Source organism: Ranitomeya variabilis, chromosome 2, assembly GCF_051348905.1.
Source record: "Ranitomeya variabilis isolate aRanVar5 chromosome 2, aRanVar5.hap1, whole genome shotgun sequence".
NCBI lineage: Eukaryota > Metazoa > Chordata > Amphibia > Anura > Dendrobatidae > Ranitomeya > Ranitomeya variabilis.
The window spans coordinates 471,914,586-471,935,426 of NC_135233.1; the positions used below are offsets into that span (position 1 = coordinate 471,914,586).

The 20,841-nt window shown below is 47.3% G+C and overlaps 1 protein-coding gene across 1 annotated transcript in view; it reads right to left on the reverse strand.

Moving 5' to 3' along the window:
• CDCA5 (cell division cycle associated 5) overlaps positions 1-20,841 on the reverse strand; it is a 56,644-nt gene that overhangs the window by 27,845 nt on the left and 7,958 nt on the right. The window contains exon 3 of the mRNA XM_077287740.1: positions 19,504-19,566. Within this exon, the coding sequence (XP_077143855.1) occupies positions 19,504-19,566 (63 nt within the window). The remainder of the gene's footprint in view (positions 1-19,503; positions 19,567-20,841) is intronic.

Sequence of the window (20,841 nt, forward strand, 5' to 3'; positions counted from 1 at the left end):
CCTGGTGGATTACGTCTGCCCTGAGAGGAAGCTCTACTGGGTTCTCGATTGCCAGGTCTACTAGAAGAGGAAACCAGCTCCTTCTTGGCTAGTACGGAACAATCAATATGACTCGAGCTTGATCCTCCTTGATTTTTCGTAGAACAGCTGGGATCAGTGCCAGAAGTGGGAATGTATATGAGAGAGGTTCCGTCCAGTCCTTACTCAAACCGTCTATCCCCTCCGGGAGGTCCCGTGGGTTCAGGGAGAAGAATCTTAAGACCTTGGAATTTCTTCTGTCTGCAAATAGGTCTATACTGGGAGTTCCCCAGCGAAGACATAAATCCTGGAAGATATCCTGGTTGAGTTCCCACTCTGTTGCAAACACCCGTCTCCTGCTCAGATAGTCTGCTATAACGTTCTGGGAGCCTTCTAGGTGAATTGCCGAAATTGATAGAACCGAATTTTCTGCCCAGCGAAAAATTCTTCCCGCAAGATCCTGAAGCAGATGGTGTCGAGAGCCTCCCTGATGTTTCAGGAAAGAAATCGTTGTCACGTTGTCGGATAGTATCCTGACATGGCAATTTGCGAGAGTGTGTCGGTTCCTTCTCAAGGCCTCCCAAACAGCGTACAGCTCTTTGAAGTTGGATGAACTGTGAACGACGTCTGCTGGCCACCTTCCTTGTAGGATCCTGCCCTTTAGATGAGCTCCCCAGCCCCAGGCACTGGCGTCTGTAGTGACTACTACGTAGGGAGCGGTAGACCATAATACTCCGATTCTTAGCTTCTCTGGTTGTGTCCACCAGAGGAGAGACCTTCGTACTGGATACGTCAGCTTTAAAATACTGTCCAGAGAAGACTGACGACGATCTCACCTGGAGAGGATTAAACTCTGCAGAGGTCTTTAAAGGAATTTTGCTCATCTGACACACGGTATGCAAGGCGTCATTAGGCCTAGTACTCTCATGGCCATCCTTATTGATGTTCTGAGTTGTAATAGGAGCCTGATTTGGGTCTGAATTGCTTCCAGCTTGTTCTCTGGTAGTAGTGATATCCTGTTCTTTGAGTCCAGACAGACTCCTAGGAAGGTCTTCCTGTGTTCCGGAGTTAGGTCGGATTTCTGCCAGTTTATGACCCATCCTAATTGTTCCATCACGGATACAGTTCGGTTCCTGTGGTCTGACAGGATCTCTGACGTTCTTGCTACCAGGAGAAAGTCGTCGAGATATGGAACAATTATGATCCCCTGGTTTCTCAGGAAAGCGACAATCTCTGACACCAGCTTTGTAAATATACGAGGTGCTGAGGCAAGGCCAAATGGAAGGCATTGAAACTGGTAGTGACAGGTCACGGACGGCAGAACTACGGCAAACCTAAGAAGCCTCTTAGATGAGGGGTGGACCGGGACCTGATAATAGGCACTCTTCAGGTCGAGAGTGCACATCACAGCATCCCGGTCTATGAGGAGAATTGCTGACCGCATGGACTCCATACGGAACCTCTTGTACCTGACCCAGGCATTTAGAGGTTTCAGATTTATTATCGTGCGAGAGTCGCCGGATGGTTTTGTTATGGAGAAAAGGGAAGAGTAGTGTCCCTGGCCTACTTCTATTGGTGGAACTAGAATTATGACTTCTGAGGAAAGCATATCCTGTAAGTCTAACATCATGGGAGAGTCTAGCATGACCACTGTAGGTACGATGTATCTGTCCGGGGGAGGGGAGTAGAGTTCGATACTGTAGCCTTCTGGACACGGTGCGAAGAACCCACTGATTTTGGGTGATTCGGGCCCAATTCTCCGCAAAGTGGCGAAGCTTTCCCCCGATAAAAGTGGCGTCATTGTGTCAGACTTAGAGGAGGGGCTGAAGAAGAAACTTTTGTTCTTATAGCCCTGGCTACGGGAACCCCTATTAGATCCTCTGTTGGATCTACCCCCTCTGAAATCGGACTGTCTCCTGAAGGGAAACCCTCTCCGAAAGGACTGAGACCTCTTAGGCTTATCCTCCCGAAAACCCTTCTTTTTATCAGAGGCAGACTCTAGAATGGTATCAAGGGAAGGACCAAATACCCTCGCTCCTGAAAAGGGGATTGAACATAGTTTGGATTTAGATGCATTATCACCTGACCAGGATCTCAACCAGACAGCCCTCCTAGCCGCATTGGATAATGAACCACTTCTAGCTGAAAATCTGACCAATTCAGCTGTCATATCAGACAGAAAGGCCATGGCAGATCTCATAATAGGAAGAGAACTCAGAATATCTGACCTCAGGGTTTTATTGGACAGATGCTCTTCCAATTGACCCATCCATAAGTACATAGAACGAGCCACAGAGGTGGCTGCTATGCTAGTTTTAATTAGGGCCGCGGACGACTCCCAGGCCCTTTTTAGTAGTATGTTGGCTTTTCTGTCCATGGGGTCGCGCAAATTGGATGAGTCCTCGAATGGTATGGTTGTCTTTTTAGCAACCTTTGCCACCGGAACGTCTATTTTGGATATCTCATCCCACAACTTGACCTCTTCTGGCTCGAATGGCAGACGAGTCTTGAAGTCCCTCGACAATACCAGTCGCCGTTCAGCGTCCTTCCATTCTTCCAGTATCATGGCTTTAATATGCTGACTAACAGGGAAGACTGTCTGCCGACGTGACATAAGTCTCCCAAACATCAGGTCCTGCCTGGATTGTGGCCTAGATGTCTCTTCTATCTGCATTGTACTTCGGACAGCCTGCACAAGGTCGTTCGTCTCCTCTGCCTGGAAGAGATATTTCCTCTGGTGGTCCTGGCTCCCAGAAGGAAGCTCCCCCTCTTCTTCTGAGACGGAGTCTCCTGGGTCAGACTTATCCTCAGAGCTAAACTCTGGCTCCCTTAGGTCTTGCTCCCATCTGGCTCTCTTGCGGCCGGGAATGGGGCTGGACTGCTCCACAGCTCTGGATAGGGAAGCCTGAACTTCTTCCCATATTAGGGACCTCATTTCTGACAAAAGTGCAGGCTGTTAGTCCCGCATAACCTTAGATGTCCAATCTGCACACAAGGTTTTGCCATGAGTGTCCGGGAGCTTTATGTGGCATATAGGGCATCTGTTGGAAGTTGCAGAGGCCTTGCCGGATTTCTTAGCTTGACCGGGAGGGGCAGCGGGGGTTCCCTTGTCCTTAAACGACATAAGATAGGGAGTAAGTGACTGGGTAAGCCTGCTTGTGCGTTAGCTGGGGAAGTCTGCGCTATGCGCACTTACCCCCTCCTCGGCTGGCATGTCTCCTTCCATGGTGAATCCGAGGGAGCAGATCCGTGCAGCTCACAATGCTGGTCGCTGAACAGAAGCACCTTAATGCACGCTGAAGCGCACACACACTTCCCCCGTTCTTACAGCGTCACCGGAAGTGACGGTAACGGATGCCGCGATACCGGAAGTGACGCGGTCCCTGGGAGCTTCCGGAAGACGCCATGCAGAGCGCAACACCGCACAGACTGCCGCGACTCCCTGCCACGTGGAACCGCATCCGCGGCCGAGAGCCTGCCACCGGGAGGAGCGGCTGTCACCAGGAGCTTCTCCCACTCCTGGTCTTTGGAGCAGAGGGACCCCCCCACCGGAGGGTTTCTGCCTTGAGCCTCTTGACGGGGGAAAGATATTGGCAAGTTGCACAATCCCCCTGAGCTCCGGTAAGCTACGCAGCTTCTCTCGTGCGTCCCTCCTTGCAGGGACAGGAAAAACACTGAGGATTAGGGGTGGGACATGGCCTTTTGAACTCTCGTGTGTTTCCTGTCCCAGCAAGGGGAGGAGGACGTCCTCCAGGGTGCTGTCAGGAGGGACGTCCTGGAAATCATGTTTTTCTTGAACGATACTGACTTCTTCTTGTACCACTGCTTGAAGAAGTTGTCTTCCAGAAACTGGCAGTAGGTCTGGGAGTTGAGCTTCACTCCATCCTCAACCCGAAAAGGTCCCACAAGTTCATCTTTGATAATACCAGCCCATACCAGTACCCCACCTCCACCTTGCTGGCGTCTGAGTCGGAGTGGAGCTCTCTGCCCTTTACTGATCCAGCCTCTGGCCCATCAAGAGTCACTCATTTCATCAGTCCATAAAACCTTTGAAAAGTCAGTCTTCAGATATTTCTTGGCCCAGTCTTGACGTTTTATCTTATGTTTCTTGTTCACAGGTGGTTGTTTTTCAGTCTTCCTTAGCTTGGCCATGTCCCCGAGTATCGCACACCTTGTGCTTTTTGTTACTCCAGTAACGTTGCAACTCTGAAATATGGCAAAACTGGTGGCAAATGGCAGCTTCACGCTTTATTTTCCTCAATTCATGGCAGTTATTTTGCGCCTTTTTTGCCCAACACGCTTCTTGCGACCCTGTTGGCTATTTGCCATGAAACTCTTGATTGTTCGGTGATCACGCTTCTAAAGTTTGGTAATTTCAAGACTGCTGCATCCCTCTGCAAGAGATCTCACAATTTTGGACTTTTCAGAGCCCGTCAAATCTCTCTGACCCATTTTGCCAAAGGAAAGGAAGTTGCCTAATAATTAAGCACACCTTATATAGGGTTTTGATGTCATTAGACAACACCTCTCCTCATTACAGAGATGCACATCACCTGATTTACATAATTTGTAGTTGGCTCTCAAGCCTGAACAGCTTGGAGTAGGACAACATGTATAAAAAGTATCATGTTATCAAAATACAACTTGCCTAATAATTCTGCACACAGTGTACACTCTGGTACGGACACCGTCAAGCTCTACAAATAACCCAGGAGGAAAAAAAACAAAACACTACATGCCACCACAAGTCGTTTATACAGGTTCCTGGTAACGTATGGCCTCATGAGGCTTCAGGGGTGCCATTTATAGAGCAAGTGGAATAAACATATTAAATATTTTAAATTTAATCCCAAAAGTTAGGCAGTGTTTATAAAAATAAGTAAAAGATACAGAGGTGGGAAAAAAAAAAAAAAAAGGACAGAGCAATACAGTATAAATTAATCACAAAATAAAAAAAGATAAAAGAAAATGTCACGGAAACGGCGCAGATCTTAGCGTAGGGGGCGTTTTGATTGGAAAATGTTGAAGTCCTACAGCAAGATTTATCTCCCAATACTGAACACTTATTAGATAATAGTCACTCCCACATACCTCCCCTTGGAGAGCTTAGAGGGGGCTGATCAATGGGATGTGGCTCCGGTTCCAAAAATTATGAGATTGCCAACTTTCAGGATATCTGCCCCCCCTCCTGTAGGACCCAGGCAGCAGATACTAATGCCATATTTACTATCATGATCTTAGTTCTCTATAGATAGGAAAAGGAGATTTTTGTGTACTCACCGTAAAATCCTTTTCTCCGAGCCAATCATTGGGGACACAGGACCATGGGTGTTATGCTGCTGCCACTAGGAGGACACTAAGTAAACACAGAAAGAATAGCTCCTCCCCTGCAGTATACACCCTCCTGCTGGCTCTCAGTGAACCAGTTCGGTAACAAAGCAGTAGGAGCTTAATATTTAACAAGGATGAACTATGTCAAAAACCAAGTTAACTCAACAAAAACCAAAGCCAATAGGCTAACCGGGTGGGTGCTGTGTCCCCCAAGGATTGGCTCGTAGAAAAGGATTTTACGGTGAGTACACAAAAATCTCCTTTTCTCCTACACCTCATTGGGGGACACAGGACCATGGGACGTCCTAAAGCAGTCCCTGGGTGGGAAACAACAGCAATTGCTGCTTGTACCCACAAGTTACAGATGCGGCACAGCCGCCTGCAAACTTCGTCTGCCGACGGTCGCATCTGCCGAGGCCTGAGAGTGAATATGGTAATGTTTTGTAAAGGTATGCAGGCTGGACCAAGTCGCAGCCTTACAAACTTGTGCTGCCGAAGCTTGGTGCCGGATGGCCCTGCTGGGACAGGAAGACCTCTGACTCGGTAGGACTCCTGAATAGCTGAACGGATCCATTTGGCTATTGTCGCCTTGGAAGCGGGAAACCCCTTCCTCGGTCCTTCCGGGAGCACGAATAGGGCATCTGACTTGCGGAAAGACGCTGTCCGTGAGATGTATCTCCTAAGAGCCCTCACTAAATCCAGTGTGTGAAGGGCCTTTTCAATGTGATGGACTGGTGCCAGACAGAGTGAGGGTAAGACAATCTCCTCATTGAGATGAAAAGAGGACACAACTTTTGGTAGAAAAGACGGGGATGTCCTCAAAACCACCTTATCCTGATGAAAATTCAGGAACGGAACTTGAGAGGACAGAGCCGCCAGCTCGGAGACTCGCCTGATAGAGGTGACCGCAACTAGAAAAGCAACTTTCCATGAAAGGAGAGAGACAGGGAAACCTCCTGTAGAGGTTCGAAAGGAGCCTGTTGCAAAACTCCGAGGACCAGATTAAGATCCCATGGTTCCAACGGCATCCTATAGGGGGGTGCCTGAGGGGAGACTCCCTGAATAAACGTCTTGACCTGTAATCTGTTGGCAATCCTGCGTTGGAAGGGAACAGACAGGGCTGAGATCTGCCCCTTGAGAGAACTAAGGGCGAGACCCAAGTCCAAACCCGTTTGTAAGAACTCGAGAATGGAAGGGATGGAAAAATGTAGAGGAGAACGTCCTCGGTCGCTACACCATGAAAAGAAAGTCTTCCAAGTGCGATGATAGATACGCATAGACGTAGGTTTGCTAGCATTGATCATGGTAGCTATGACTACTGGAGAGAAACCTGCCTGGGTTAGGACCCAGGACTCAATGGCCATGCCGTCAAACACAGAGCCTCTGAGTTCTGGTGGTAAAAGGGGCCTTGAGATAGATCTGCGCGATTCGGTAATCGCCAGGGAACGTCGGCAACTAGTTGAACTAGTTCCGCGTACCACGCCCAGCGCGGCCAATCTGGCGCAATCAGGATTACCGGTACCCTCTCCGCTCTGATTTTCTTGATGACTCTCGGTAGGAGAGGAAGCGGGGGAAATATGTACGGAAGCCGAAAATGATGCCACGGGAGTACAAAAGCGTCTGCCCCGATGGCTGCCGGATCGTGGGACCGAGCCATGAAGTCGGGAACCTTGGAATTCAGCCGTGAGGCTGATCTGGTGGAAGATCTCCGGATGGAGAGACCACTCCCCGGAGTCGAGGCATTGCCGACTGAGGAAGTCTGCCTCCCAATTGTCCACTCCCGGGATGTGAACCGCAGAGATCATTGAGCGGTTTTCCTCGGCCCATCAGAGGATGTGGCCTACCTCTGTCATGGCCGCCCTGCTGCGGGTTCCCCCTTGGCGGTTGATGTATGCCACTGCAGTGGTGTTGTCGGACGGAACCCTGATTGGGCGACCTGCTAGGAAGGGATGGAACTGGAGAAGTGCCAGCCTGATCGCCTGGATTTCCAAGATGTTGATTGGAAGGCGTGATTCCTGGGGGGACCAGCGGCCCTGAGCAGTGTGATAAAGGAACACCGCTCCCCAGCCAAGAAGACTGGCGTCTGTCATCACAACCAGCCAGTGTACTGGAAGAAAAGACTTCCCTTGATTCAGGGAGGATTTCAGTGTCCACCACCTGAGAGACTGTCTGACTCGCTGGGGAAGGAGGAACCGACGGTCTAGGGAGAACGTAGTTGTAGTTGGGCAAATGGAACCGCCTCCATAGCTGCTACCATCCTGCCGAGAACTCTCATACTGAAGCGCAGAGAGTGAGAGTGAGGCTGAGAGAGCTTCTGAGCTTCTCGCTGTAAGACTGAGATCCTTTCCGGGGGGAGAAGAACCAACCCCTGGGACGAGTCGAGTATCATTCCTAGGAAGGAAATTCGCTGAGCCGGTACTGGGGAAGATTTTTTGAAGTTTATCTTCCAACCCAGGTGAGAAAGGGTATCTATTGTGATGGCCACGGCTTCCTTGCAGGAGCGGAAAGAGGGGCCTTTGATGAGGATATCGTCTAAATACGGGAGCGCCACCACTCCTCGGGTGTGGAGTATGGCCACGGCAGCCGCCATGACCTTGGTGAATACCCTGGGAGCGGTGGCGAGGCCGAAGGGCAGAGCAACGAATTGAAAGTGATCTTCCTGAACTTCGAAGCGAAGAAACCTTTGGCGAGAAAGTAAAATAGGAATGTGGAGGTATGCGTCCTGGATGTCTATACACGCCAGGAACTTGCCTTTTTCCATGGAGGCGATGACAGAACGAAGCGATTCCATCCGAAACCGTCGTACCCTGACGAACCTGTTCAGCAGTTTTAGGTCCAGTATGGGCCGTACTGTACCGTCATTCTTTGGAACAATGAAGAGGTTTGAATAAAAACCTTGAAACCTTTTGCTTTGAGGGACCGGAATAATAACTCTTTTCTCAGAGAGCTTATAGCTTTGAAGAACTCTGATGCTTTTGCCCTGGGAGGAGAAGACAGGAAAAAACGGTTTGGAGGATGAGATAAGAGATCCATCTCATATCAGGAGGATGCTAGATCGCTGACCCACTCGTCGTGAACGACTGAGCCACGCGGCACTGAAGGAAAGCAGGCGGCTGCCTACTTTGAGGGTGTCCCCCGGATACTGCAGGGAGTCATTGTGTGGAAGGTCTGCCCGTTCTGGCGCCTCTGGATCCCGGCTGCCTTGGCCTGCCTCTCCATGAAGGGGGAAGGCTTAAAAGAGGCCTGTGAACCTCTGTCTCCACGTTGTACCCGGCCGGAACAGGGAGATGTGGAAGTAGAGGACCAGTTTGAGTTGTAACGAGAGAAAAAAAAAAAAATGGGAACGAGCCTGTGGTTGCAGGTTCCGAAAGGGCTGAGAGGGTCTCTGTTGTGTTAGAAATTTACTCTTCCCTCCAGTGGTGTCAGAAATTTACTGGTCGAGCTTTTCGCCAAAAAGGCGACTGCTCTGATATGGGAGAGAAGTCAATGACTTTTTAGAAGTAGAATACGCACGCCAGTCCCTGAGCCATAAGGACCTCCGGATGGTGATGGCATTTGCTGCTGCTTGAGAAGCGCAGTCAGCGGCATCCAGGGACGCGGTCACTACAAAATCTCCAGCTCTGGCTGAGTAGCGAGGTCTGCTATCTCGGGGGGGAAGATTGGTATCCAGTACTGCTGAAGAAAAGACCTCAGCCCAGTGGGTCATAGCCTTAGCCACCCACGTAGCGGCAAAAGATGGAAAGAGTGCGGCCGCTGAGGCTTCAAAGGCTGAACTCGCCATATTGTCGATCGGTTGGATTTTTGATAGAGGCGCCCTCCGAGGAGGATAAAACAGATTTCAGATTCTACTGGGGGAGATTGTGACCAATCTTTTCTTAGATCCTGGGCAAAGGGATATTTGGACTCCATGGGCTTCTGCCCTGTGAATCGTTTATCTGGACAGATCCTGTGAGATTCAACGATTTGCTTAAACTCGGGATGAGTGGCGAACACTCTATGAGCTCGTTTGGTCCTCTTAAACGACACGGCATGATCCGTTTTAGATAAGGGTTCCTCCTCAAGTCTCAAAGCCTTATTCACTCACTCAATTAGAGAGTCGAGAGTCTCCTGATCGTGATGAAATTCCTGATCTAGGGACGTATCAGAATTGTCCTCTGAAACAGGTTCTCTACTTGCCCCAATGGAAGGGGAGCGAGAAATGGAGCTCTCAGAACCCGAAAATCGTTGACGGTCTGGGGATATGGCATGAGTCCTTTTCCTGGAAGAGTGAGAACTCCTTGGCAAGGTACGACCCCTGGAGTACGAGGGGTTCTGACCATCGGAAGCGTCCTCCGTATTCGTGCCCTGGTTAGAGGAAGGGTCTCGGAACGAGTCTAACGCTTTTGCCAGGGATGCCATAGAACGGGTAAAGGGAGGTAGCCCACTCAGGGGGACTAGGCTCAATGGGTTCAGTATCAGCAACAGGTGGTTCCTGAGCCGTTCACAAGCTGTGCACAATGCAGTATTGTGACCCCGGGGTAATGATACCTTACAAGAGGTACATGCAGCGAAAAATACAGTGTGGGTTTTCCCAGACTTTTTGTGAGGCTTTGGTTGAGACATAGTAAAGCCTGGAGGAAAGCGCTTACTAGCAGGGGAAGGGTTAAGCTATGTGTCTGCAGCTTACCCAGGTCCTGTGTCTTGAGTCCCCAGGGCAGGTCCGCAGTGTAGGCAGAGAAAAACGCTAGTCCTGAGGGCTGTGATAGGAAACGCTGGAGCAGTGCTGCAGCATCAGGGCTGTGGGTGTCCCAAGATAGGCCACCGAGACCAAGAAGTGGGAGCTCATCACAGAAGCGCCAGAAAAAGTGGGTGGAGCTAACTGCCGGTGGGCGTGGCCAAAACTCCGGCCTGTATTGAGGGAATTTTTTTTTCTCTGCAGTTGCGGCCTGCAGCGCCGCGACCACTATTAGCGCCATCATTAGCTGCACTCCTTCGTGGGGTTGCCACACTAAGGACCACCCACGGACAGGCTTAGGATGTGGACCTCCCATACCCCGGGGACCAGGACCCCCCAGCGCCTTGGCCCCCGCAGTGTACTCACGGTAGATGCGGTGGGCTGGTGCTCAATCCACCGTCGCCATAGTCAGGGAGGGGGTGGAGAGCTTCTGCCGCCATGCGTCATCCGCTATATCAGTGGTGATGCAGAGGGAGGCTGCACGGACGCCATATATATCGTGTCCGGCTATGCACCTGGCTCCAGGAGAGGTAGATGGAGGGCTACTCCATGTGGTCGCCTGCTATGGAGGGGGGAGATCGGAAAGCGAAGGAACCGTCGCCCGTAATGTGAGCTCAGGGCTGGCATCCAACGTTGCAGGAAAGAATACGGGAGGAACGCTCCACGTACTTGCCTGTTGATGGTTCGGGGGAGATCGGAGCCTAGAAAGGATCCGTCGCCCACATTCGCTCCGTTAAAGGAAAAAATAGAACAAAAAAAAATCAAAAATTAAAATAAAAACGGTGGGGTCTGAAACAGACCCAAGTGCCTGCTACAGACACTAAGCAAGAACTGGTTCACTGAGAGCCAGCAGGATGGTGTATACTGCAGGCAGGGGAGGAGCTATTCTTTCTGTGTTTACTTAGTGTCCTCCTAGTGGCAGCAGCATACAGGGTTGTGGAGTCGGTAAGCCACAGTTTTTCTATATTTACTATGTATTGCTTTTTCTGACCTGAACGCCCCGCCCTTCACCATGCTGTGATTTTAATTACATCCAAACACAGTTGGTTCTAACCTCCTCTATAAATACAGGCTTTACCATTTTATTAGCCATAGGTAAGTGTTCACACTAGGCAGACAGGTTAGTTACCCATTCGATCTGAGATTACCTTGACGTTTGGTGAATGGGCTCACAACATTTGGCCAAATTTTGTGCTAAAAATCTCATGTGTTTTTTCATAAATTTCACAAGCCATTATGCTGTTCACATTTCATGTATTGCACATTTCCTTGCTTTAGCACAATAAACTTGAGTGCAGCCATTATCTATTTGCTACAGTTGCGACTCCGACTCCTGGATTTTATCAGGTTCCGGCTCCGACTCCTTCATAAATGGCCAATTCGTAACAATAAATTTACTGTTGTAAAATATTAACATCGTGCTTATTCAGTTTCTCACCATCATATAAGTAATCAGACCACTTAGAGCAAAAACTATATTTATTAGAATACAATTAGAATATAGCAAATAACTTTTATAAACTTTTCTAAACTCTTGTAAGTAAATATGCAATAAACAGTGTTATGCAGTTAATAAGAAGAAATCTATAAATTTGTCCTCAGAAAAAGTATTGCCTCTGTCAGATCCTCCTTCATGGATGCCCTCAAATCTGATCAAATTATTTTGAGAGCAGAGAACAACCTCTCTACACTAACTTGGGTTGGTGGCAAAGCAGTAACCACTTGGGCAACATCTCTGACAATGTCAGGATACAGAGGAGTCGCTTGTTGCACTGTTATTTTTGATGAACGGTCAAATTTCTCAATTTCTTTTACTGCACATGAAAAATTCTGCTGAAATGTTCTGGCTGTGTTCTTTGATGGGGATGACTCTTCTTCTATGCGGGAACCCTTTGCACGGTCCTTGTGATCCAAATATTTTTCGAAATTAAATTCTTCATCAGTTGATGAGGGTGAAGATGTGGCAGGACAACCAAATTCTTCTTGTTCCTCCGGACTGTTCTGCATCCCTTTCATCCTTACTGCTATTTCAAACAGAGCTTCTTTTCCTTTAGTTAGCTGTTGATCATCTAGAAGAATCCGATGCATTTGGTCTACATAAACAGCTGCCAAAAGAATGTTATTTTGTAATAGTAGCTCCTCTCTCCGTTTCATTGATGTAGCAATGCCACTTGCAATTAACCCTCCTCTTTGGGACAGGCGAAACATCAGGTTCTTCCATTCCTTTAAGAAAATACCTGGAGTTAAGTCCTCTGCCTGTAATTTTTTAGTCACTGTAAATGGGTGCTCTAGCAATTTTTCCAGCTCAGTCACCTGATTCCACTGACTTTCATTTAGCGTCAGTTGAGGGTTAGCCATGTCTACAAGAAAGGTTTTCAGTTCAACCAAGCGCTGAATCATTAAGTAAGTAGTGCCCCATCGTGTGGCTTGATCAATAATTGCCCCTTTTCCAAGCCGTCTCTTCAAAATTGAGTCAACTTTAGGGGTTCTGGCAACAGTAGCCAATTTTCTCACCTTGCCAATCAGTGCAGCAGCATGTCCTTCTTGCAGACTGTCTCTTATAGCCAGCTGTAGCGCATGCACAACACAGCGCATGTGGTGAATGAAAGAACGTATTGACAGTTTCAAAAAGATCATCTAAACTATCATGTTGATGTTCATCTGAAGCAACTTCAGTTTGCTCCTCAGTTACAATACTGTGTTCCTCTATTTAAAACATTTCTGTGTCTGTGGACCCAGAATGTTCTTCTAGCTGCTGGTCACCATCATTACTCTCATCCATTAGCTTAATAGTACTTATCATATTTGAAGCATTGTCAGTTACGACAGAAAGAACTTGCTCTTTTTTAAGTTCATAGTCTTGCAGAACCTTTTCCACCAAGACCTGGAGAAACTCACTGGTGTGATGAGCTTTGGTGTCTTTTACTGCCAATGTCTTGGTAACTATTTCATTTTTGTCACAAACAAATCGGACATTGATGGCAAAATAGTTCACTCTGTGACGTGTGCAGGCATCCATTTTAAGAAACAAAGCGTCCCTTGAGAGTTTTTTTAAGTCCTTCCTTTTGTTTAAAAGCTTCTTCGATTACTAATTTTCTAGTACTCTCTCTCTCCAGAGAAACACCAAGCTTGCGGGCCATTTCCCCATTCAGACACATAAAAGCTGGTCGTGAAAATAATGAAATAGGCACACTATCCTTTACAACAAGCTCTATGATCTGTTTTTTAAATGTATCTACTGTCACTGTAACTTTGTCACTGACAAAATATCTTGCAACTGATGGCTGCAAAGTTCTCTGCTCCTTTGTTTGGCTAGAAGAGCTGGTCACTGGTTCATTGGTTTGGATGCAGTCTTTCTCATCCACTGCTTTCAGTACTTCTGGATGAAAGTGCTGTAAATGTCTCTTTAGATTAGAAGCCCTGGTAGGAGCATTTTTATCTTTGCCTGAATATGCACTGATCTTGGCTTCACAGCATTTGTTTTCATCTGGATCATTTGTCATACACTGACAGACATAATGTTTTCTATCTTGAGTGATGGTGAAATGTTCAAATACAGCTGATTTAATGTGACGCTTCTTTGACATTCTCAGGTTTTTAATTCTGCATTCACAATCCAAATGACAATTGTTTTTCCTAAAAACAATTGTACAAAATTATTGCCAGGTCGTACAACTGATATAGTGGTCAGTAATACTGTTATTCCTCATGTACTCACAGTTAACTGATGCAAAGATTGTTGAAAGGATAATACTTCTTACAGTCTTCCTCTTCTGAGTAGCAGCTGTGAGATGCTTGGAAGACGCACACCTTGTAAACATCTAGTCTAGAGGAGGAGCTTTACTACTAAGAATTTGCAACACATTTTCACTTTCAGTTTCATACATTGTAAGTAGGGGGGGTTGGGGCCGCATGAGGTTAACCAAGTATAAGATTAGATAAGGGCAGTGGATAAGGGCAGTGGAGAACAGTGACACACAAGAAGTAAGAAATGTCTATCTCCAGCAGAACTGCTTATCACTGTTGTTCATAGTTTGATAGAACATATATATTTGAGTAAAATTCATATGAAAGTTAAATTATGAAGTATTAATACATTTTTTTTTTTTTAAAGCTGGAGTCGGAGTCGGTACATTTCTTCCGACTCCAACCAAAACGAACTCCGACTCCACAGCCCTGGCCGCATAACACCCATGGTCCTGTGTCCAATGAGGCGTAGGAGAAATATGGCATATGTGTGATCCATTGAGCAGATATAAATTTGGAGCTGACGCGCAGGCCGCCCAGTAATGTAAGTAACCGTATTACGTTCACCACAAAGTCTCCCACAACTATATGGCCTATGCCGGTCACACAAAAAAAAAACAACAATATTCATAACTGGAAACAGTGCCTTCCTGTCTGACATTCTTGGCCAAATGTAGCTTTGAAGAGCTGAAACTTATTTCCATGTGCAAAATAAGTAACACCTCCCAGCCTCGTGTACAGACTTCGTGTCTGCTCTCCATCAGATAACCTACTTCAATTACCTGTTCACAGCAGGAGGTCATAAAGCAACAAGGGTAAAGGTACCGTCACACTAAACGATATCGCTAGCGATCCGTGACGTTGCAGCATCCTGGATAGCGATATCGTTGTGTTTGACACGCAGCAGCGATCAGGATCCTGCTGTGATATTGCTGGTCGTTGATTAAAGTTCAGAACTTTATTTGGTCGTCAGATCGCCGTGTATCGTTGTGTTTGACAGCAAAAGCAACGATACCAGCGATGTTTTACAGTGGTAACCAGGGTAAATATCGGGTTACTAAGCGCAGGGCCGCGCTTAGTAACCCGATGTTTACCCTGGTTACCAGTGTAAAATGTAAAAAACCAAACAGTACATACTCACTTTCGCATCCCCTGGCGTCCGCTTCCTGCACTGACTGAGCGCCGGCCGTAAAGTGAAAGCACAGCGGTGACGTCACCGCTCTGCTGTTAGGGCCGGCACTCACAGTCAGTGCAGGAAGCGGACGCCGGGGGACGCGAAGGTGAGTATGTACTGTTTGTTTTTTTACATTTTACACTGGTAACCAGGGTAAACATCGGGTTACTAAGCGCGGCCCTGCGCTTAGCAACCCGATGTGTACCCTGGTTACCCGGGGACCTCGGCATCGTTGGTCGCTGGAGAGCGGTCTGTGTGACAGCTCTCCAGCGACCAAACAGCGACGCTGCAGCGATCGGCATCGTTGTCTGTATCGCTGCAGCGTCGCTTAGTGTGACGGTACCTTAAGATGGGAGTGTTCGCTCTTTTTTACATTTCAATTCATGATGAAGCCATATTCAATAGGAGGATGATGGCACTCAAGAGATGTTTTTGATATATACCATTTTACCAGTACATCTATGACAAGACCCAACATCAGTGTGTAAATGAGAATCTTAAGCAAATGCCCACTGCCGAAAAAAGGGTCAGAAGAAGCCTAGCTCTCAGGCTGCATCTTTTAAGTGGCCTAAAAACTGATTGTTGGCAGCACATCCCCCCTGTGGAAACTGTAGATGTGCTGCAGACAATATGCAAACTGTAAGGGAACCAAACGATTGTATTAACGATCATTTCTCCCCCTGCAATTTGCATCGGCCCATGTAAAAGAGGGTCCTTACCTACGAGCCGCCAATCTACCCTAGTAAACGGACCATTACATAATGCTGACAGATCTTCTAAAGCTGTCCATAAACATTATATAAATGTTTGCTGATTCCATATGGACTGGTGGACCAATATAGGATATGGGGGAAGCCCGACTGTCCTGCAGTGAAAGACAGTGGGGAAAAGAATTGGACATGTTAGATTTCAGTAGGCCTGATCCTTTGTTTCTCAGTTATTGATTTAGACATGTCAGATACTGGCTTCTCTCTTCTATCTACCTAAATTATTCAATTTACATCCCTTTGGGTAGTCAGGAGAGATAGCAGTGGCATATAGCCATCTGACAGGTATGGCCATCTTAAAAGGGCTAGCCACTTCATTTTAACAGATGTGTTGGGGGACATGATTTTGTGGCGCTGACTAATATTACAAGTTCTCCTCCTGCAACTGTTCGTACAGCCTTCATCACAAACCACAGTGTGCTCCTGGAGGAGCATGTGATCAGACCTGTCAATAGGACTCTTGCTATAGAAAAACTTCATATTGGAATCCTATTTTTCAATTAAAGAGAATCTGATTCATACCATCTAAACCGCGGGCAGCAATTATCAGCGCCTTGCTGCATGATTGCAGCAGTGTATATTTTTTGTGAAATTCTCCCCAGCATTTCAGAGAAAATATAGATGGAAAAAAATGGCTGAGGACCAAAGCAATAAACAAGACTAGTCCGGTGTTGCCCACATCTGGCTCTTAGGCTCCTTTCAGACATAGCGCATTTTTGAGCGCTATTTTGCGGGCGCTTTTCAAAAATGCGCAATGTCATTTTCGTCTGCCGGCAAAGTGAATGAGAAATTCACTTTGCCGTTCAGACACACCGCAAAAAAAACGCGGCGCTTTTGTCTGCAAACACGCCGGCGTAAAAAGAATTGACATGTCAATTCTTTACGCAGCGGCGTGTCTGCGTATCCCCATAGGGCCCCATATTACCGTCCACACACAGCGCCTTTGTCCTGGGTGTCAGCGTCTTTGTACGGAGGGGTTGACACCCAGGACCGGACGTGACGTCGGCCAGGAAGAGGGAAGCCCCCGCCCCCCAGTGAAGCAGCATGGAGTCCTTCAACAGAATGAGCATAAATGTGGGGCTGCTGATCGATTTGGTATGTGTGTGTGTGTGTGTGTGTGTGTGTGTGTGTGTGTGTGTGTGCGTGCGTGCGTGCGTGCGTGCGTGCGTGCGTGCGTGCGTGCGTGCGTGCGTGTGTGTGTGTCCCCATGCGACGCTAGTGCCACCATTGTGCTAAGTCGCCATATGGGACTACTACTCCCATCCGGTATTAGGATGGGAGAGTTGTCCCTGTGTCTGGCGACTTAGCACAATTGTAAAGTTACACAAAACACCTACACACAATACACATACATGACACACAGTACAGTACATACAACACATAACATAGAGTATATACTCACCAACAGCACACTTGTAGGCGAAGCCCTCGATCCTCCAGGAAAAAATCCAAAAATAATAAACCAAATTCATACTCCCTGTCCGCAGAATCCATAAAACGAGTGTCCCACGCTGATCCCCTGCTCTCCGGCGATACACTGCCAGGAGCGAAGCTCCTAGCAGTGTATCGCGTAATGTTCCGGAGTTCAATGGCTCCGGCGTCTCGGTTAACGGCAGTACAGCTGCGTTGAACTTTCCCACGCAGCACTGCCGTTAAGCGAGAGTGCCGGGGTCAATGACCGCCGGTAAACTCGCTCGCGCATGCGCAGTGACACACCGACAGGAACTATGGCTCCTGTCTGTGTGTTGCTGCAGCCGTGGAGAGCAGACATATCTCTGGATGTGTCTGTTCTCCATGGAAAATCTTGATACGTGGCACTTAAATACGTGGCAATTAAATACGTGACACGTGGCACGTGTCACTTAAATACGTGGCACTGAAATACGTGATACGTGGCACTTTGATACGTGGCACGTGTCACTTAAATACGTGGCCCTGAAATACGTGGCACGTGGCCCTGAAATACGTGGCACGTGGCCCTGAAATACGTGGCACGTGGCCCTGAAATACGTGGCACGTGGCCCTGAAATACGTGGCACGTGGCACTTTGATACGTGGCACTTAGGCTATGTTCACATTTGCGTTGTGCGCCGCATGCGTCCTTTTTTTTATTGATTTTGGACGCAGCAAAAATGCAACTTGCTGCGTCCTCTGCGGCCGGATGCGTGCGCTGCAGTGACGCATGCGGCGCAAAACGCAAGTGCGACGCATGTCCATGCGCCCCCATGTTAAATATAGGGGCGCCCGACGCTGCGGCGCAGACCGCAAATGTGAACGTAGACTTAAATAGCTGGATAGAGCTGGATCCGCGGGCTGTGATCTGGCCTACGCTCAGCACTCTGCGGAGCGCTGTCATTCAAAACACGTCCACTCATTTTGGTGTTTAGTCCCAAAATGGAGGATGGAAGAAGAAAAGGGTTGGACAAGGAAATGACATCATTTCTTTTTTTTTTTCCCCCACTGCAGTTAAAGCTTTGTGTCAAACACAGACAATCTGCAGAGAAAACTGCATAAAAAACCGCACTAAAAACCGCATCAAAAACCGCACCAAAAACGCACCTGCGTTTTCTGCCAAGAGCTTAGGTTTTTGTCCTGAAAAAAAAAGGATTGAAATCAGGATCGTGTGAACATACCCTTACCGTACAGGGTTACGAGGGGGGGCGTCTGACTGACGCCTGCCCTAGTAACCTGGGGTTAGTGACAGTGGGGTTAGTAAACCCCAGCTGATGTCTGTTCCGCTTGCTGAGGCGTCTTTGGCTCAAGGCCATTGCAGCTGGCAGAATCGACATGATGTTAACTCCAGTGTGTATTGTATTCTGAGTCATAAAGACAGGAAATGACCTCAATGACTCTTTTTTTCCCCCTTTTTTTTTTTTTTCAAACAAACTTTATTTTCAGTACACAATGCTGAAAAAAACGCAGCTGCAAAAAACGCTGTGTGTGAAAGCAGCTGCGTTTTTTCCCTTTTTAAAAAAACGCAGGTAAAGCAGCAGCAAAATACGCGCGCGTAAAAATACGCAGCAAATATGCTGTGTGTGAAAGTAGCCTTAAAGGCACTTCTAGAGATGATTACGGTAACATGTGTCTCGTTATGCAAGAGATCTGCCAGTCACCAGATGTGGCACATAAAAAAGCCATCCGATGGTGCACCGTCCATTCATCCAGTCTCGTCCATTCCTTTCATCTGCGGTTGAATCTTTAAAGTATATGGACTCTGAAACATACCTGGTTGCAATCACTGTAGTTCAGGCAGTATGAACCAGCGTTCTGTGTTATTTAGATGCACTTTTTGCTTTTTACTTAGCTACAGCAGGGATTTAGCTCATTTTTTCTACTTGTAGATTTAGTATGAACCAGGTGGCAGGTTCCCTTTAAAGGAGACTGATAAGACAGGTCTTGTCATATCCCCCAGATTTTATTTTAAATGTTAAGTGGCCAATCCCTTTAACTTTCCTTTGGGTAGAGTAACTTCTTTCCAGATGTCTATCCTTACCTTTTGGCAAATTTTACTAAGGACTTCAATTTCTCATAACACTAATTCGAATACTGTGTCATTCACAAACAAAGCGGACACAACGCCCAACAGGTTTTGTGTTTTTTTTTTCTATAGTTGGCTATTTCAGGATATCTGACGCCAAGTGGAAATTTGAGGACAGATCCGCACATAGGTTACATTCTCTGATTTTGGAAAATAAATATTTTCATGTCATGTGGGAAATCAGTGCAGAAAGACATTTATGGTGCGAACTTACCAGTGTTTTGCGAGGGAGGATTTTCTTTGCGGTGATGGATCGCTTCATTACTGGTGCAGCCATCTAGAATAAAGGGAATGTAAGATGGGAGAACTCTATTATTCTCACTGCCTTCTGTGCACCAGTGCAATTAATAGCTGTCTTTATGCACAGAACTAAAAGGGAAGGATGGTGATTACAGAGTAGGACCGCCCACTGGACTCCTAAGCATATAAAGGGGCAGGGATTCAAAAAATAAATATAACTTAGGCAACATTCACAGCCGAATCGGATAAGAATAGGATGAGGTCCAAGTCTCACTGACATTTTTTTAAAAATCCATACATTGTGTATGCTATGGGTCAATGTGGTGTCCGAGAAAAAAAATAAAAAATAGGACATGTCACACGGATGTATGAATGCAGCCTTAATCTGAATGTTTTCGAACAAAATCACTGCATTTTTTTAGACCATAAGATGCATTTTTTCCCCAAAGGATTGCGGCGGCGGAGTTGGATCGAGGGAGGCAGGAGCCGCTGTCAGAAGCGGCAGGAGTGGGGCGATGCTGTGGGAGGGGGGTGTCCCAGTGGAGAGGGTAGCCTTACAGTCTCCAGAAAAATGGTGCTGCTCTTGCAGGTCAAGATCTCAGCATGTCATTGAGCCGCTATTGCAATCTGCGCATGCGCAGCCACCAGTGCCATTTTGCTGGAGACCGCAGGGGCATGAATGTGAGCAAGTGGGTGGCAGTAGCACAACATTTAGAAAAGCTGGACATACAAATGCCACGGGGCCACGGCAGAGCCGAAGACCCTCAACACAGTCCCACCCTGATACGTGAAGAGGCTATTGCGCCAAAAAGTCTACGGGCATCCACTAAATCAGTATTTATTTTTTCCCCCTATTTTCCGCCTCTAAAACTTAGTCCCCAGAATACAGTATATATGAATCTGTTCAGCTTTTCCTCCTCTATAGCGTCACGACTGCAGCCCAGACACAATATTCAACGGGACAGGTTAAAGAGGTTATCCAAGAGTTTGGGATTGTTTTTTTCCTTTTTCCTAACTACCTGCCTGTTCTGCGCTGCGACTACTGATTTATGGAAAAAAAAAATGTTACTTTTTAGAAAGTAACAGTGATTTGAATTATTCCATAAATCAATGATACACAAATATATTACAAAGTTGCTTCATTTATCAGATAAACCCTCTGCTTTCTCCTCCTAGACTCTTATGTTCTCACAGGTCTGCAGAGAAGGATTTTGTCATTATTGAGATAGGAGATGACAGCTGGTGCTGATAAGAGTCTATGTAGACGGAGGAGGGGAGAGGAGCCAGAGGTAAAGCTTCCATCCTCCTCCTC